The sequence below is a fragment of the Emericellopsis atlantica genome (genome assembly GCF_019669845.1).
Source record: "Emericellopsis atlantica unplaced genomic scaffold F5Z01scaffold_7, whole genome shotgun sequence".
Taxonomy (NCBI): Eukaryota; Fungi; Ascomycota; class Sordariomycetes; order Hypocreales; family Bionectriaceae; genus Emericellopsis; species Emericellopsis atlantica.
In genome coordinates this window covers 141,766-159,065 of record NW_025764709.1, presented here as the reverse complement: position 1 = coordinate 159,065, position 17,300 = coordinate 141,766, and the positions used below count along the sequence as shown (strand labels likewise).

Here is a 17,300-nt window from a genome sequence, read left to right as displayed (position 1 = left end):
GTTTTTTGTTTTGGGGGGTTGTGGTCCCTGCGGGGGTTTTGTCTGTCAATGGGGGGGTTTCATAATTAATTTTTTACTAATTTAAAACCAAAAATCCAACCCCCCCCCCCCCCCCCCCCCCCTCGCAACTTCTCCGCACCACGATACGCAAGTGACCCTCAAGTTGAAAACCAGCCACCCCTGAACCTCCAGCCACACCAGAGCGCTACCCCAAGGACTGCCCACGGCAAGAGGGCTCGCCCGACAGCTTTCGATGCTCTTCCTACCAATATCTGAACCTTTTCGTCAAACCATACCTTCTCATTGAGCCGTGGAAATGGCTCCTCTGGCACATCCTTGCCCAGAAACTGACAGAGGGGCTCCCATCCATCCTCCAACCTAAACTCGAGCAACCTCTCCTTTGGCGTAATCTTACTCACCAGCGCGTAGTGCGCTCGATAGACGTTCTTGGCCTTGCGCGCGCCTTCCTTGTACGAGTGGATTCCCGCCCAGCCCTCCACCGCCCTCTTCTGCACGAGGCCCACGGAGCGAAAGTAGGAACGCTCGATAATGATGAGGAGATTCGCCATTGGGTCAAAGACATTAGTAACAATGGAGTGCATGTAGCTTTCGTACCAGTTGTCGATGTCCCTCTCGATGAGAACGACCTTGGCTTCTGGATAGGCGGCCACGAGTTCCTCTGCAAAGCAGATGGCCGGGGTATCCGAACTCACGGCACCAAAGGAGGACAGTAGCTGGTCAAACTCGTCGCTGCCAATGGGCTCATAGGGCTCTTTGGGGAAGAACTTTCGCTCCAAAATGTCGAGCCACTTCTCGTTGTCGCCAAAGTGCGCGGACAGGAGCTGGAACGAGTGCCAGCATGGGATGCCCAGGGCTTCCAAGGCGGCCGACATGGCTTTGATGTCATGTCAGTCAACCTTACACAGATTGATGGCTGCTAGTCGGCGGTTTCCACTTACTGGATGTCCCCGTGCGATTGAAGCCAAGGCAGAGCACCTGCATCGGGACTGTACGTGTTCTGCCCCTGGGCGACTCTCTGTTGAGCGGCACAAAGAGTTCCGGATGGCGCTCTTGAACTGATGACATGGCGAAAAGCGGCTTTGAGATTCTGTTTTGACCGTAGTGGTATACGACCCCGGAGACAACACTCTCATGAGTGTCATCATCCATCTTCATCGAAAGCTGGACGTAGGAGACTGCGACGGTTCTGTGCTTATTATTAGTCATCCATATGAACCCCTTCTTCTCATAGCAGATACAGAATAACCCGTACGTGCTCCATTCCCCAAGAGGTCACGGTCAGCAGCACTTCGCCTGTCTTACCCGCGATGTCTCACTGCACCCAAGTACCGACCCGTTGTCTCAGCCACTCGGCCGGCCCCCCTTCGAATAATAAAATATTTTGCAGTATCTCTCGTCACTTAGGAATGTCTCAGATAAAGTATATAACATTGCAAGAAATTCACTGCGGCCAAAGTTCAGGCTTGAAACCCGATTATCTACAAGAATTGTACCAATTCGCCAGAGCTTGAGGATTTCTCATGAGTTCGACTTGTGGACAGTCATACATTGTCTTGAGTATTTTTATCTTTGATCTTATATTTCTTGACAGCAAATCTTTCCTGAGCCTTATGAAACTCGGGGTTTGCCCTATCCCAAACACATCAGGAAGTCGCAATTTTTTCGGCCAGCAGCTTGTGAATGACAGAGCCTTGAGTCTCATTACATGAAATTAGGACCATACTTCCTGTGGGGCCTCCCATTCTTGCCATCGGCATAGCCCGTATCGTAGGCTATGTCTTGGGCTGCCGCTATCATGGACGCAGCCCCGGCGTCACACCCGGCCTTGTAGCCCGCCTTGTATTCTGGACTTGTCTTGTTGATTCTGCCTCGCTTCCGGCTGGCCTCCACCGCGGCGTCGACGGCGGACATGCACTTTCGCTTCGGCTCCGCGGGTCCCGATCCCTCATGTTCCTCTTTACCCTCATCGCCACCCTCGCTGTCCGAGTCGGCAGCACTTTCGCCGCCCTCATTGTCTGAGTCATGGAGGCCGTAAGACTCTACAGCCTCCTCCATGGAGAATCCTTCACCAAACATGACTGTCATGTCCTCAAGTTCGTCGGGGGTGATCTTTGTAATGAGGAGACAGTTTTCATAGCTGTCCAGCCACATAATCTTGTAGAGGTCTTGCTCAATCGCCTCTCTATCCACGAAGCAAAAGTAAGAGCTCATGCGATCGCCCAGGCTCTCCAAATCTTGAAGATTCTGTCTCTGGCTTCGTCCTTGGTTCGCTTGATAATCCGATCTGTCCTTATCGCAATATCCAGGCATCCGCTCAAGTAGTTTCAATCGTAGTCTCTCCGGGTCATCATCTAGATCGTACAATTCCTTATCGTCTAGAATCCGCATCATGTCCGTATTGATATGCGCGTCGAAGCTCGGCACCATTTCAATGTACCTGGACTCGAGGGCTTTGTCGTAGCAGAGACGCACCCAGACTGGGTTGCTACTGCTGCAAAGCTCACTCAGATTCCTTTCATTGTTGGTCTGAAATGGACGGAGAACTCGATTAATCTTTTCACGAACAAGGTTTGGTTGCGAGCCATCATTCTTCTGTGTCTTGAACAAGTTTGCCTTCTCGTGATAAGGCTTTGTGAATAGCAGCTTAGCGAGTGTCCCCTCTAAACACCACTTGGAGAAAGGCACATACACGACGTTGGATTCGTGGCAAAGACAAGTAAGACTTGACCAAAGTCTTCCATTGGTCGCCATCAGAATCGATAGGGGCGTCATAGTCCCATTTCTCCTGATAAATCATGCGCTGTTAGCAAGGCGGCACGATCAAATTGTCGGTCATGGGTGCGTGAAGCGCCCGGAAAAAGCCAGAGCAGGCTTCTTCCCGGCGGATGCGCTACCTACCAGGGCGTAGAGATCGAAAGGAATCCTTCCAAATTGGGTTTCCTTCTTCAGTTTCCTTTCCCGCACCATGGTGCTTGGTATTGCTGCTGGTGATGGAATCAGGCGATGAATGTTGGCTGAACATAGGATCATTTGCTCGCATGAGGTGATTGCTGTGCCGTGAAGTAAGGGGCAGCCAACATGCATATAAACGTGACGTTGGCTTGAACGCGACCGGGGAAACGGACTCGACTTCCGCATACTTGCGTCCAGTCTGAAACACTGTAGGTTCACACTGCCACTCTGAGTACGTATTTCGGATTGACCTACAGAAACTCGCGAATCGCGTCCCAGAACCCTTGCGGCTGCTCACACATGGGCAAGTGTCCAGCACCCGACACGACCTTCAACTCCGCCCCATGACCGCCCAGTTCACCCTTAAACCCATCCATGGCCTTGACCAGAGCCCCTTTGCCATCCACCTCCCCCACGACGAATAATCCAGGGGCCGTGCAAGCACCCATATTCGGCTTCAAATCATAGTCCCAGAGCGCGGTGCAACTATTCGCAAAGCCCTGCACGTCATTTCTAGCCACCATGTCCACCATCCAACCCTTGATCTCCGGCTTGGTGTCTGGATGGAACCAGCGCGCGACAGTCTGCTCAGCGAGCTTTTTGATGCCCTGACCGTTGTCTTCCTCTGCCACGGCGATTCTGTCTTTCCACGCTTGCGTGTTTGCTGCGCTGGACGTGACGTTAAAGTCGCACGCAACAAACTTCTTCAGACGGTCGGGGTGCTGGATAGCAAAGCTCAGGGTTGTCGCGCCGCCCATGGAAACACCCACCAAAGCTTCGGGCTTGGGGATCCGCAGCCCATCGAGCAGGGCGTGGAGATCGGCTGTGACGGTGTCGAGGGTGGCTGCCTTGGGTGGCTGCGGGATGGCATGTCGCCCACGCACATCATAGCGCAGGATCCGCAGGTCTGGCCTCTCTTTCTTGAGTAGCTCAATCAAAGGATCCCACATGTGCAGGTCTGTGAGGAGAGAGTTGCAGAACGCCACGGTCGGTGCATCGGTGGCTTTGTTTCCCTCCAAACGGTACGGAAGGTCTAGACCATCCGACATAGGGACATACGACTCAATCACCGGGCCAGTGGCAACCAGAGTCCTCGTGCGCTCATCTGTAGAGACAAAAGCCGCATCGGATGGCAACTTGGACAGATTCTCCAGGTCCCGCGCGCCAGAGCCAAACACGTAAAACAGCTCGTACATTCGCCTGTCGCTTGACGCGGCATACTTGCTCATGACTTCGCGAGCTCTAGGCGTCGCGAGCGCCGCTTGTGTCTCCGGGCCTCCAATGCCATGGCTTTTGGCGAATTCGTGCAGACCGAGGAACTTGAAGGTAGCCTTGCCGTCTTCGATGACGGACGTCTTGTACATGCGCGAGCGCAGCCACCCGGGGATTTTGGCTAGCATGTTGACGTGCTCCTCTTCGTACCACTTCTGGAGTTCCCCCTTTGCCTGGGGATCCTCGTTGGGTGTGAGATCGACAGCAAGTAACACGCGACCAAGAGCGTCCTGGTCGGTCGTGTCTTCTGGTGCCTTAAACCCGTCTGCGCTTTTCTCGTGAATCAAGTCCCAGAAGCCCCTCGTGATATGGATTTGCGCAACGACGCTCGCCTCGCGCTTAGATCTGTTGGCTCTCAGAGTGAGGTACCGGTCCGTCTCTAGGTCGTGAATGTCCTTGACGTCGTAGATAGCAGCAAACTTGGGCTCGCGGTCATCGAGCGCGCGATAGCGAAGACCGTTGCCGAAGATGTCTGGCATGCGAACACGCGTCGGGCCGTGCTCGTTCTGGTACCATTCATCGAAGACTGGGGGTTCCAAGGTGGGCTTGGGATGCATGAGTGCCTGGAGCAGTCCAGGCGTCGGCATGATGAAGAGGATGTCGCAATGTGCGAGGCGCAATTGGTGAAGGATACGAAAATCGAAGTGCAACAAATGAAAGATAAATTCGAATGAGTGAGAGCGGATGACGAAGATTCAATCTTGAAAATGGGGTTGAACGTTTATCCAAGTCTCGGGAACCGAAACCCCGCATGTGGGAGTCGGCAAATGTATCGGGCATTGGGGCTCGGAATCGGGACCTCCAAGTACTGGAAATATAACATTCTGTTCACAAACTTTTGTGGAGTTGACTTGATCTCAAGACTTTGGCCATCCAATTATCTATCTCTTCGTCTAGTAAAGATCCAAAAAATCTCAACCTCCTATATATATCGATGTCTTCCGTAGGATATGCAAACGCTAGATCAAGGGCGGACGCATCATCCGCCAGACGCGCTTCGTACCCCATATGCATTACAGTCATGTCCCGTTCAATCTCATCTCATGCAGTCGTGCCGTAGCCGCCCGCCTCGCTGACGCTCATAAGTCGCTGCCGCTCCTCCGTCTCGACCTGAACCTTCTCCTCGTGGAACACCCTGCCCTTGATTGCGACATAGGTCGTCAGAGCAAGGCCGACAATGGCCCCGCAGGCACCGAGCCCAATGTTAACGGGCACGGGGTTCCCGTGGAGGGGACCAAACACGAGAGCGTCGATGGCGGTTTGGGCAAAGTTGCTCAGGCCCGAAATGCAGACGACGGTCCCGTAGATGCGGCCGAAACTGGCGAACCCGAAAACCTTGGCGGCATAATCACTACGTTAAGGTTAGCACATGCATTTTCAAAGAGAGACAACGACTGTACTTACGAGATGGCCGAATAGTACAATGGTCGGAAGAGCACAAACAGGATGACGGTGCTGTAACCAGCCCATACAAACGGCAGACAATTCAAAGCGCCAATAGCGATGATAAAGGCCGTCAGCAAGCCGGCAATCGATGCCACACTCAGTCTGTTGAGAATAATGCCAATGAAGGGCGTCGCCGCAATACCACCAATGGGCAGTGCCGCGTCGAAAAAGTGGTTGATCTGCGTCGCCGCCTCTTCGTCCTTCAGCATGTACACGTACTGTGACTGGATGGTCGCGATAAAGTAGTTCATTCGAAACATTTGCGTGACCGTGAGAGCGAGGATGAGCAGGTACCACGGCGTGCGCATCTGTCGATTAAAGGGCATGCCGTGGAGGACGCCCCAGACGCCACTCGCCTCCTGGCGTTCTTCTTCCACCTTGATGCGTTCGTCGCGCTCGTCGGCATCACCGACAATGTCCTCGAGCTGGTCGAGCTTGGCATGGCGCTTGTCGGCACGAATGCTGCGCACGCGCTCGAGCTCGTTATTATCCTCGATATCTTCGTCGGACTCGTGTATGTCGCGCATGGGATCTTGAGCCTTCTCGATCTTGGTCTCCAGCTCGGGGATCGTGTGGTATGGGTGCGGTGGCATGAGGAATAGCTCCAGAAACAGGATCAAGAGTGGCACAACAAGATAAAAGAAGAAGAATCTGGCAGGGGAGAAACCTCCGTCTGTCTTCTCGTAGGCCATGCGGTAGAACAAGAATACGGCAGCTGACGCGTCAAAGGCGCCAGTGACAAGAGCCACCACGAGACCAGAGTGCTTCGGGAAGGCATTGGCTAACTCGAAGCTGGATACGAATACGTAGGTCCCACCCAGGGCGAGGAAGACGTTGCCCGCAATGTAGCCATCAAAGTCGGGAATCGCGAACGAGCAGGCCATGAGCAAGGTCCCGACGGCCAGTAGGAAACTTGCCATGATCCAACAGAGGCGCCTCCCGTACCTATCGAGCGTTGCGCCGGCCAGCAGGGAGCCGACATTGGCAGTGATGGAGGCGACGACGAAGAAGAGGTTCAGACGTATGTTCTGCTGCGGGCAAGGCAGGATGGCCTTGTCGTGGTGGATGATCAGCTCCTCTGAAGTGCAGAGGTCGGCGTACACACCTTCGGCTACCAGCACGGGCTTCAACGCGGCGAAGCCAAAGACAATGCCGGACGCCAGCCAGTTGACGATGATCCCCGCTACCACCTGAGCTGCTGTGGTCAGCGTGGGAGCTCATGCGACGAGATGCGCGCGCACACTCACCTATCCTCTTTGTGTTTGTGACCTTGTATGCGGCATCGCGCTCCAAGGGTTCGTCGAGCTTGAGGTCTAGAGGCGCATAGCTCAATTCGCGCCATTCGGACATTAGGTTCAGGTCGTTGTTATCCTCGCCGCCTGCCTCGGACTGCGGCGCAGGGGCCCATAGCAAGCTCTGTCGCTCATTGTCCTGGTCGTCGCCGGCGTGGGAGCCGGCCGGGCCCTCGTAGTCGAAGCCAACGGCCTGCGTAACATGCTGGGCGAGCGACATGAAATGGGTCGATGATTACAATGCAGAAATCTCACAGCGCTAGAAGAAAAATGTCCGCGATAAGAGGGGCAGGAGGAAAAGGCTTCTACGACCGCCAGAAAAGCAAATAAAAAGAGGTCGACGAGGGGCCAAAAGAAGGAGAGTCAGAGGAAATCTGAGATGCGACGTTGGACAGGCGATGAAGAAAATCCCAACAAGGCTGCGCTGCTCTGCGTGCCCTGTCCGATAAGCATGGGTGGGTGCTGTTTGATAAGGTGGTGGTGGTGCGTCTTGTGACTCGATGAAGCTCGTCGTCGCACAGCGGACAAGGATGGGGCTGGAGATGGAGCTATCGAGCTGTTAAACAAGTGTCAATTGGCTTCGACTTAGTGGGTTCAGCTCATTCGTGCGTAAGGCAAGGTAACATGAAGGTCAGCTAGTATTGGATGCGTCGTCGAAATTGCTGGAATGTCCGATGCATGGCATGTGTGTGATGGACCTCAACTGGAAGGCGCTGCCGTCGCGGCTGCAGGCTGGAGTCTGGAGCTCTTGTCTGTGATGCAATAAATTGCGGTGACAGCTTCTCGATGGACCGCGATGACGACAGATCCGAGGTTCTCGCCGGGCCTGTGGAGAACCAGTCACGTGTACCTTGTTTGGTCTTCTGGAATCTCGTCTCACCAACCTCCTACGTGCTCGCATCTCAATACTACTAGGAGAGTTTGTTTTCATCATGAAATGGCGCTGCTCGCCCTCCTATATCCCGCGCTGCGGGCTTTGACAGCAGTGTTTCACCGAGATCGGTAGTTCGGCCCAAAGATGTCTCACCTCCAACGTTTCCATGCACGATTGGTGACCCCGCATTGGAGTGCATGTGCAGGAAATGATCCAGGCTCTCCAAGCTGCCTCAAATTAATGACCCTCCACGATGCGCAAGGAACGGTGAGATCCATTGGACATTGAGACAGCTTCAATGGCGTTTTGCTGGTGCTTACCCCCAAGGACCTGTCACTCTTTTCTCAATTGGTATACAGCGTCCTGTCCGCTTCGCGCTACATCACAACAAGACACGCGCACTAGTCTTTCCCAGGTCGTCAACTACCGAGATGCTTCCCCAGCGTGGGGCGTTCTCCCCCGTACTTGAGCCTAAACGACCGCGCTCGTTCCCATTGGAGGGGATAACAGCCTCTGGCCGTGATGCACGACAAGTCCACTTCAAGCAGCGATGCCTTGTCTTTGGAGATGGACTTGCGGAGCGAGCGAGCTCGCTTTCTCGCTTGGCTAAATAATCCTGGGCCAACAGCCGGCTATAAGTAGTTTGCCAGCGCTCGACACGCTCGAAAGGACCGATCCCGTATCTACAGGTACTCCAGATCTGCTCCGCGACATGTTGGCTGCCAAGAACCTCCTGCGGCTGGCCACTCTGGCGGCCCTTGCAGGGTCTGCCATATCTCAAGATGAGATTGAAGACTGGCCTGTGCTCGATAATGGCCTCACGGACATTGTCCAATGGTGCGACTGGCAATCCGCAGTGACTGACACCAGACGACTGACCGCAACAGGGACCACCACAGTTACTTTGTCAACGGCGAGCGACTCTTCATCTTCTCTGGCGAGTTTCACCCGTGGAGGAACCCCGTCCCCGAGCTCTGGCGTGATCTTCTAGAGAAGGTCAAGGCGGCTGGCTTCAACGCCTTCTCCATCTACAACTCGTGGGGCTACCACAGCGCCTCACCCGATGCCCTCGACTTTACGAATGGCGGCCACAACTTCACCTCCATCTTGACCCTCGCCAAAGAGCTTGGCATGTATGTCATCATCCGCCCTGGCCCATATGTCAACGCCGAGACAAACGCCGGTGGCTTCCCCCTGTGGCTCACGACTGGCGAGTATGGATCTCTTAGAAACGATGATGAGAGGTACACTAAAGCTTGGACGCCATACTGGGAAGAGATCTCGAGCATCATCGAACCTCACCTGATCACCAACGGTGGCAACGTCATCATGTTCCAGATCGAGAATGAGCTCAACGGCCAGTGGAAGGACATTGAGGACCGTGTCCTCAATCCCGACATTGCCAACTACATGCAGCTCTTGGAGGACAGCGCGCGCGAGTCGGGTATCGACGTGCCACTGGCGCACAACGCGCCCAACATGAACGGCTATTCGTGGTCGCCGGACTTTTCCAACGCGACGGGCAACGTCGACGTCGTCGGTCTCGACAGCTACCCGTCCTGCTGGAGCTGCAACCTGAGTGAATGCACGGGTACAAACGGCGAGTACGTGCCATACCAGACCATCGAGTACGGCAACTACTTTAGTATCCAGTCGCCGTCGCAGCCCAACTTTATGCCCGAGTTCCAGGGAGGCTCGTACAACCCGTGGGGCGGACCTCAGGGCGGGTGTCCTGGGGACATTGGCGCCGACTTTGCCAATCTGTTCTATCGCGATTTGATCTACCAGCGTGTGACGGCCATCTCGCTGTACATGCTGTTTGGCGGGACGAATTGGGGTCACAGCGCGTGCCCAGTTGTGGCCACCAGCTACGACTACTCGTCACCCGTATCGGAGAACCGCCAGCTGTGGAGCAAGTACTACGAGACCAAGCTTCTCGTCCTGTTCACACGTGTTGCGCATGATCTGGCGTACACCAACCGCGTGGGTAGTGGTACCGGCTACACGGACAATGACGCCATCCGCACGGCGGAGCTGAGGAACCCAGACACGGACGCTGCCTTTTACGTGGTTCTGCACAACACCTCCAGCTCGGATACCACTGAGCGTTTCAAGCTCAACGTCAATACCACCGAGGGCGAAATGACGATACCCCAGTTTGGCAACGCGATCACTATCAACGGCCACCAAGCCAAGGTGCTCGTCACAGATTTCAAGTTTGGTGACAAGAAGCTGTTGTACTCGACCGCAGAGGTGCTCAGCTACACTGTGATTGACGGCAAGGCGGTGCTCGCGCTGTGGCTGCCCGAGGGCGAGGCTGGTGAATTCAAGATTGTGGGCGACTCGGGTGCCAAATTGATGAGGACTGCTGCCGAAGACTCGGTGGCTTTGTATGAGGAAGATAAGGGATTAACCGTTTCCTACGTGCAACAGAGTGGGACCAATATTGTTGAGCTCGAGGATGGCACCCGCGTCCTAATGATGGATCGGTCCGCAGCATACCGCTTCTGGGTGCCTAGCTTGGGTAACGATCCCAAGGTGCCTGCAAACAGCACTGGTACGTGTGTCACTGCCTTGATGAGATGTTTCACTGACCGGGAACAGTGTTTGTGCAGGGCCCGTACCTGGTCCGCGGCGCCACGTACAGCGATGACGGGAAGACCTTGCATCTCACTGGTGACGAGGAGGACGACCACGAGTTGACCATTTTCGCGACCAAGAAGCTCTGCGGCATCACCTGGAATGGCGAGAAGGTGGAGATTAAGTCACGCAACGGGGGAATGTACGTCGTAGAGGCCAAGGGACCTGGCGAGTTTGAGCTCGACCCGCTGTCTGGTTGGGAGTGGACCGACAGTCTCCCCGAGCTGGCGAGGAACTACACTCTAAGCGACGATGTGTGGGTTGGTAGGTATTCCCCATGCTCCTGACCACTGCAAGATCTAACCCGGGACCTGCAGTTGCCGACAAGGACGAGACACCGAACCCCAGCAAGCCGGCCGACAACAACCCCGTGCTCTACGTCGACGACTACAAGATCCACTACGGCAACCATCTGTACCGTGCCACGTTCCCAACGACCGAAGAGGCGCCCACTGGTCTCTTTCTGAACCTCATGGGCGGTTTCGCGTTCGGGTACTCGGTGTGGGTGAACGCCGACTACATTGGCTCCTACTACGGCTTGTCGTATGAGGGTTCTCACTCGGGAACCTACTCGTTCGAGAATGCCACTCTCAAGAGTGGCGGCGACAACACCCTGTTGGTCCTCATGGACCAGTCCGGCCACGAACTGCGCGGGGCCGCCATTGACCCACGCGGCATCATCAATGCTACACTAGTCGGACCAGCTGAGGATGCGTACACCTTTTCCGAGTGGAGGATCGCCGGCAACGCGGGACTGGAGGAGAACATTGACCCCATGCGCGGGCCCATGAATGAAGGTGGCTTGTACGCCGAGCGTGTGGGCATGCACCTCCCCGGGTACCCCGACAAGGGCTGGTCGAGTGTCGACTCCGACGCAGGCACCCTCGTTGTGCCGTCGGCGGGCGTGAGAGCCTTCCGCACTGTGGCGCCGCTTGATGTACCCGATGGCCTCGATGTGTCCATCACCTTCCGAATGACGTCGACGTCGGACGAGACGTTTACGCCGTCTGACGACGCTTACAGCAACCGTCTGAGGGCCATGCTGTTTGTGAATGGGTATCAGTACGGTCGCTTCAACCCGTACATTGGCCACCAGATCAACTTCCCGGTGCCGCCTGGCATCTTGGACTACCACGGCGACAACACCATTCTGGTGACAGTGTGGAGCCAGGATGCCAACGGCGTGGAGATGAAGGTGGAGTGGGACTTGGACTATGTGCACACAACGAGCTTTGACATGGGATTTGACAGCTCGGAGCTGCGTCCGGGGTGGACCGAGGAGCGACTGAAGTATGCGTGAGTGATAGACTAGATGGAATTGTCTGTGGGGGACTGGCTCAGAATACTGGAACAGCGCTCTCATTTGGATTCACTGAGTGACATGCTGGTCGTTGATCCCTTTGCTGAGCGTCATTATTTGTGAATATGCAACCCTCGTCATGATTTCCATCAGAACCGGGGACCCTTGCGTGACATTCCAACCTTTTGATGTTTGGTGACCCGTCAGGGCCATCACAATTCGTGACGCTTCAAACGGCATTTGATTCACAAATGCAGTCAAAAATGCCATGCCATTATCTCCGAGAGCGCGTGCATGTTGCTCTTGTAAACATCAGGGTGTCATTTGTCATTGTGCGGTCGAAGAAGGGTTACATTTATCTGAGGCCGAGATAGTTGGATCGGAGTCGGGAGCTATGACCCCCACTATAATGGCTGGCGTCATCATAGTTGACCAATCACGAAGCGTTGAATCCCCTGTCTGATGGCTGACGCCAGCACCGACCAATGAGATGTAACACTATCCTCCGGGGCCCATATTAAACCCCGGCGCCAGACGACGCTGCTGGCGATAAGTCGCATAGTCTTTGGCAAAGCTGACGGAAATCCATTGATCTTTGATGAGAAATGGGATTCAATATTGGAGTCTCCTTGATGTTTGTCGGAGCCAGGGGTAGTTTCCGTAGAGCTGCTAGAAGTATAAGAGCAGACCATCAGGACCTCAAAAAGAGTCTCAGTTTCTTACCATCATCACCAACACCTTACGTACTTTACGCTCAGTGTCTCTCAGACAGTCTTGCCCCAATTACCAACACTCACAAGCCCCAACACCAGCACGATGCCTCGCTTCCAGGAGGGAAACACTGCTGCCGAGCTCGCGGCTCACTACGCACCCTCCATCACCGGCAAGACCATCCTGACCACAGGTGTCACCCCCGAATCCATTGGCGCTCGCTACACCGAAGCCCTCGCATCCCATGCCCCCAAGCTACTCATCCTAGCCGGCCGCTCACTATCCAAACTCCACAAGCAAGTCGAGATCCTCACTCAGGCGAACCCCGACGTCAAGACTCGCCTCCTCCAGGTCGACCTCGCCAGCATCGACTCCGTCACCAAGGCCGCCGCTGAAGTCAACAGTTGGACCGACGTACCCACCATCGACATTGTCCTCAACTGTGCCGGCATCATGGCCGTCCCATACGCCCTCAGCGTCGACGGTATCGAAATGCAGCTCGCCGCCAACCACATTGGCCACTTCCTCCTCACCAACTCCATCGTGCCCAAGCTCCTCGCGGCCAAGGTCACACCACGCGTCATCAACGTCTCGAGTAACGGCCATCGCTTGAGTGCCATGCGCTGGGGTGACATCAACTTTGACGGCGGCAGGACGTACGACAAGTGGGTAGCCTACGGACAGTCCAAAACGGCTAACATGCTCTTCTCCCTCGCCCTAGCTAAGAAACTCGGTAAGCGTGGGCTGTTGAGCTTCAGTGTTCACCCTGGTCTCATCATGACGACGGGACTGGCGACACATTTAGGTTGGGTCGCTGAGGGAGAGGATGATGCCATGACGACACTACGTGAGTACATACCTAATTTGCCTCCTCTTGCTTCCAAGGTGCTAACCAGTCTTGCCCTGCAGTGAAGAAGGACCAGGAGCTCGGCAACGAGGTCGGTTTCGGTGACGCCTGGTCCAAGCTCGTCGTGCCTGTCTCCTCCGAAGCCGGTGCCGCGACGCCAATGTACGCCTCTTTCGACCCGGAGCTCGAGGCGCACAATGGCACGTACCTTGAAAAATGTCGTCCTTCGGATCCCATGAAGGATATTTTTAGGCCGTGGGGACGAGACGAGTATGAGGCGGAGATGCTCTGGGCGTTGAGCGAGAAGCTTACGGGGCGAAAGTTTGACTATTGAAGAGGTTCAATGGTGATTGCCATGATGGGTCCTTTATTGAGGTGTCTTGGGATTTTGGTGTTGTGCAGGTGAAATAAGAATTAAGTGCTTAGCTATAGAATTATCGTGCAGAGAACCTACTATGATTATAGAATATTTACATGTAGCTTTCCCTACCCACTCCCTCAAACATCGAGGAGATTTATAGATATCACAAGCTCCACGGTAATTAAGGATCGATGAAAGCAACTCGCCAGGCTAATGGTACAGCCCAGGATCATGTAATCATGTACGAGGTGACCAATGATGACAGTCGCCAATGCTCACCTCAGCGGTCAAGAATGCGTGTAAGCACCAGCCTGATTGGCGACAAGACAAACAACAAGGCCAGCTAGCATGTGTGACCTTGCCTGCGGGGATCTAGACACCTCAGTGCTGCCGGTACAAATACCACGAGCATAGCCCACCCACATTGAAGCTATCATCTCCCATTTTCAGCGACCAAGACGCACTCGACTCCCACCATGGGCATCCAAAAGACCCTGCCCCCAGGCCTCGACGAGGTCGACGTCATCATTGCAGGCGGTCAGTCACCACGAAGCAGACTCACTCCTCGTCACTGACCACAGTTTCAGGCGGCACCGCCGGGTGTGTCATCGCTGCACGCCTCGCCTCAGCCCTGCCCAACCTGCAGATCCTCCTTCTCGAGCAGGGCCCCAACAACTTCGAGGACCCTTTTATTGTGAATCTCGGCCTGTTCTTCGCGCACCTCATGCCCGACGGCGACAAGGGACTCTTCAACAAGGCCAATCCATCCAGACATGTCAATGGTCGTGAGCTGACCGTTCTGTCCGGGGGTTGCCTCGGCGGCGGCTCGTCCATCAATATGGGCATGTACAGCCGTCCGCAGTGGTCTGACTTTGACGGATGGGGCGTGGAGGGTTGGACGACGGAGGACATGCTGCGATGTATGAAAAAGGTTTCTATCTTCAACCTTGACGCCGTAGACAGTTTAAGCTAAGTTGTGTATAGGTTGAGGATTACCACGACCCGGATCCAGAGGGAACGCACGGCACACGAGGGCCCGTCCAAGTATCTGGCGGGCTATACCGTGCGAAGCGCGCCGAGGAGGACTTCCTGCGAGCGCTGGATGAGGTAGGATGGCCCATCGTGGAGGATCTGCAAGACCTGAGAGCCGTCAACTCGTTTGCGCGGGCGAGGAGGATGGTCTCGCCCGAGGGAAGAAGACAAGATGCGGCGCATAAGTACCTGCATCCAAGGCTCAGTGACCGGGCGCACTCGAACCTCCACGTGCTGGTCGAGACGCAGGCTGTCAAGGTCCTTGTGGAGGATGGTCAGGCGAAAGGAGTCGTCTTCCGATCGAACCCCAAGTTTGGAGCGGCCGATGTCTCGGAGAAGGCAGTCAAGTCCCGAAAGATGGTTGTCGTCTCCGGAGGCTGCTTTGGGTCACCCACGATTCTTCAGCGCTCGGGCGTCGGACCCAGAGACGTCCTCTCCAAAGCTGGTGTACCTCTGCTGGTCGAAAACAACGGCGTCGGCGCTGGGTATGAGGATCATCAAGCTATGGCCTACGGCTACAAGACGAGTCTCGAAATGGAAGAGACGCTGAATGGGCTGCTGTTCGGCTTGACTGACATTGGGGAGCTCCTAAAGAACAATGACCCCCGTCTTGGGTACAATGGCCAAGACGTGAATGGCAAGATCAGGCCTACGGACGAGGAGGCGGAAACCATGGGACCAGCATTCAAAGCAGTTTGGGACGCCCATTTTCGGGACACGCCCGACAAGCCCCTGGCTGGCCTATCTCTGATCAACGGGTACGTTCAATCTTCACTGTCACAAAGTTAGTATGCGGAAGTTGTGCTCATCACTGCAGGATCCCCGGTCTGGCAAAGGACATCCCACCAGCGTCGTATCTGGGCCTGTCCGCCTTCTCCATGTACCCCCTGTCGCGTGGCCATGTCAACATCACCGGCCCTGACATGTGCGACCCAGTCGACTTTGACACTGGGTTCCTCGCAGACAAGGATGGCATCGACATCAAGAAGCACATCTGGACGTACAAGAAGCAGCGCGAGATCATGCGTCGCATGCCCTGCTACCGAGGCGAGGTCCCCTCATGGCACCCCCCGTTCCCCGAGACGTCAGACGCTGTCTGTCGGGACGTCACAGACGCGCTTCCTGATCCCATCGAGGATATCGTCTACACGCGCGAGGACGAGGAGGTGATTGGCCTACATGTCCAGGCCAAGGCCGAGACAACGTGGCACTCGATGGGGACGTGCAAGATGAAGGCCCAGGAGGAGGGCGGCGCTGTCGATGGCAAGTTGGGCGTGTACGGCGTCAAAGGCCTCAAGGTCGCTGATCTGAGTATCTGTCCGCGCAACGTGTCTGGGAATACGTGCATGACGGCTCTGGCTATCGGTGAGAATGCGGCGGATATCTTCATCCGGGAGCTTCAGTGACGGTCAGATGCCGGAGAGCAGTCATAGCTCAGCCGGGAATATACGTCGTTTATTACGTAGACGCAGTCGAACACGCGCCTGACCTCTTGCCACCAGATGAGCACCTGTCATATGTTTCTTGGACGTCCACGGTCCCGAGTCCGATATCACGGGTGGGGCTGGACTGGGCGGCGGATTTGGAACTGAGAATCCGGAGCCGGGGCCAATGACGTCTCTGCGAATCCGATGCATCCAATGGCGATGGTGAATGAGTCGACAGATTGCTCGATAATAGGAGGTCAGCCTGCTCCAGTCGCATAGGCCTTGTGAGCGCCTGGTATTGCCATTGCCTCGAAATGCGCTTCACAGCTCGACAGAGGGCGACTCGTGCTGTCAACTCGCTTGTAGCAGCCGTCGAAAAGCGAGATGGACCTCCTATCTCCGTCTGGCTGGTTGCCAGGCGCGACGTGGCTCACTGGCACGCTGCAGCACGTTGGCCAAGCTGGGCAGATGAGTGGTGGGTCCCGGGGATAACGGACGTCCGGCCACAGTGAATGGAAAGACGCGAGGATACGGTACGGAACGGTATCTGTTCGTACGCTGGTGGCATTGCCAGTCAGCTGGGCTCAAACATCTTGTGCCCGCGTGAATGCCGTTCTGTCAGAGGGACTGACTAAACTTAGTCGCACTCCTGAACAGGAATAACCACGAATAATCCCCCTGTGACAATCAAGGTGGTTCGAAGAATGGACGCCCGAATGTTCCCGAGCCAAATTTTTTGCCGGGCGGTCAGCCGTTTCTTACCGGATTTGCGTGGCGATTGGATTCTCCCATTGGCTGCGCAGAGATTAATACGGGTCCTCCCGCACAGTGACGAAGGCCGCGCCGAGCAAGCGCTGAGTCCACTGGCGCTGGCACTGCACGCACTGTCTGCCGGGCGATGAAGGAGCCACTTTACCTTGGCTGGCTGGCTGGACACTGTGGCTGGGGAAGGAAGGAAGGACCAGCCGCCGAAAAGACCTCAATCTGCCACGGCCGGCTCTGACACAATTTTCCTCCCTCTCCCAACCCATCACCAACAGCCTCTTTGTGTTTTTCCCGTCCGTCGCTGCTTGTCGTCGGTCTTCTTGCTCCTCTCCTGTCTATCACTCGATTGACATCTCCGCT

At 55.4% G+C, this 17,300-nt stretch overlaps 7 protein-coding genes across 7 annotated transcripts in view; 3 read left to right on the top strand and 4 right to left on the bottom strand.

Moving 5' to 3' along the window:
• Positions 1-1,139, bottom strand: part of F5Z01DRAFT_734915 (efflux pump antibiotic resistance protein) — a gene marked incomplete at its 3' end in the record, with an annotated part of 1,396 nt that extends 257 nt beyond the window's left edge. Inside the window, exons 1-2 of the mRNA XM_046266762.1 lie at positions 960-1,139; positions 297-895 (exon numbers count right to left, since the gene is read on the bottom strand). Coding sequence (XP_046120144.1) covers positions 297-895; positions 960-1,086 — 726 coding nt within the window. The 5' untranslated portion in view covers positions 1,087-1,139. The remainder of the gene's footprint in view (positions 1-296; positions 896-959) is intronic.
• Positions 1,140-1,555: 416 nt separating this feature from the next.
• Positions 1,556-3,060, bottom strand: F5Z01DRAFT_649484 (uncharacterized protein). The gene is made up of 3 exons (XM_046263094.1): positions 2,920-3,060; positions 2,711-2,806; positions 1,556-2,649 (listed from the first exon to the last, which is right to left on the bottom strand). Exons 1-3 carry the CDS (start codon positions 3,049-3,051, stop codon positions 1,723-1,725), a joined length of 1,155 nt encoding a protein of 384 aa, XP_046120143.1. The 5' UTR covers positions 3,052-3,060; the 3' UTR covers positions 1,556-1,722.
• On the bottom strand, positions 3,001-5,045 carry F5Z01DRAFT_499324 (Alpha/Beta hydrolase protein). The gene has a single exon (XM_046260272.1). It carries the CDS (start codon positions 4,830-4,832, stop codon positions 3,225-3,227), a length of 1,608 nt encoding a protein of 535 aa, XP_046120142.1. The 5' UTR covers positions 4,833-5,045; the 3' UTR covers positions 3,001-3,224.
• A 1-nt stretch (position 5,046) lies between these two features.
• On the bottom strand, positions 5,047-7,408 carry F5Z01DRAFT_499335 (major facilitator superfamily domain-containing protein). Its single transcript, XM_046260273.1, has 3 exons — positions 6,939-7,408; positions 5,650-6,886; positions 5,047-5,596 (listed from the first exon to the last, which is right to left on the bottom strand). Exons 1-3 carry the CDS (start codon positions 7,201-7,203, stop codon positions 5,287-5,289), a joined length of 1,812 nt encoding a protein of 603 aa, XP_046120141.1. The 5' UTR covers positions 7,204-7,408; the 3' UTR covers positions 5,047-5,286.
• Positions 7,409-8,448: 1,040 nt separating this feature from the next.
• F5Z01DRAFT_499312 (family 35 glycosyl hydrolase) lies at positions 8,449-11,832 on the top strand. The gene is made up of 4 exons (XM_046260271.1): positions 8,449-8,694; positions 8,745-10,414; positions 10,462-10,761; positions 10,815-11,832. The coding sequence occupies exons 1-4, from the start codon at positions 8,570-8,572 to the stop codon at positions 11,795-11,797; spliced, it is 3,078 nt and encodes a 1,025-aa protein (XP_046120140.1). The 5' UTR covers positions 8,449-8,569; the 3' UTR covers positions 11,798-11,832.
• Positions 11,833-12,410: 578 nt separating this feature from the next.
• Positions 12,411-13,760, top strand: F5Z01DRAFT_734910 (uncharacterized protein). Its single transcript, XM_046266761.1, has 2 exons — positions 12,411-13,355; positions 13,418-13,760. The coding sequence occupies exons 1-2, from the start codon at positions 12,614-12,616 to the stop codon at positions 13,687-13,689; spliced, it is 1,014 nt and encodes a 337-aa protein (XP_046120139.1). The 5' UTR covers positions 12,411-12,613; the 3' UTR covers positions 13,690-13,760.
• Positions 13,761-14,192: 432 nt separating this feature from the next.
• Positions 14,193-16,154, top strand: F5Z01DRAFT_618796 (putative glucose dehydrogenase; the record flags this gene model as incomplete). The annotated part of the gene is made up of 4 exons (XM_046261055.1): positions 14,193-14,253; positions 14,304-14,647; positions 14,701-15,506; positions 15,566-16,154. 4 exons carry the CDS (start codon positions 14,193-14,195, stop codon positions 16,152-16,154), a joined length of 1,800 nt encoding a protein of 599 aa, XP_046120138.1.
• Positions 16,155-17,300: the final 1,146 nt, after the last annotated feature.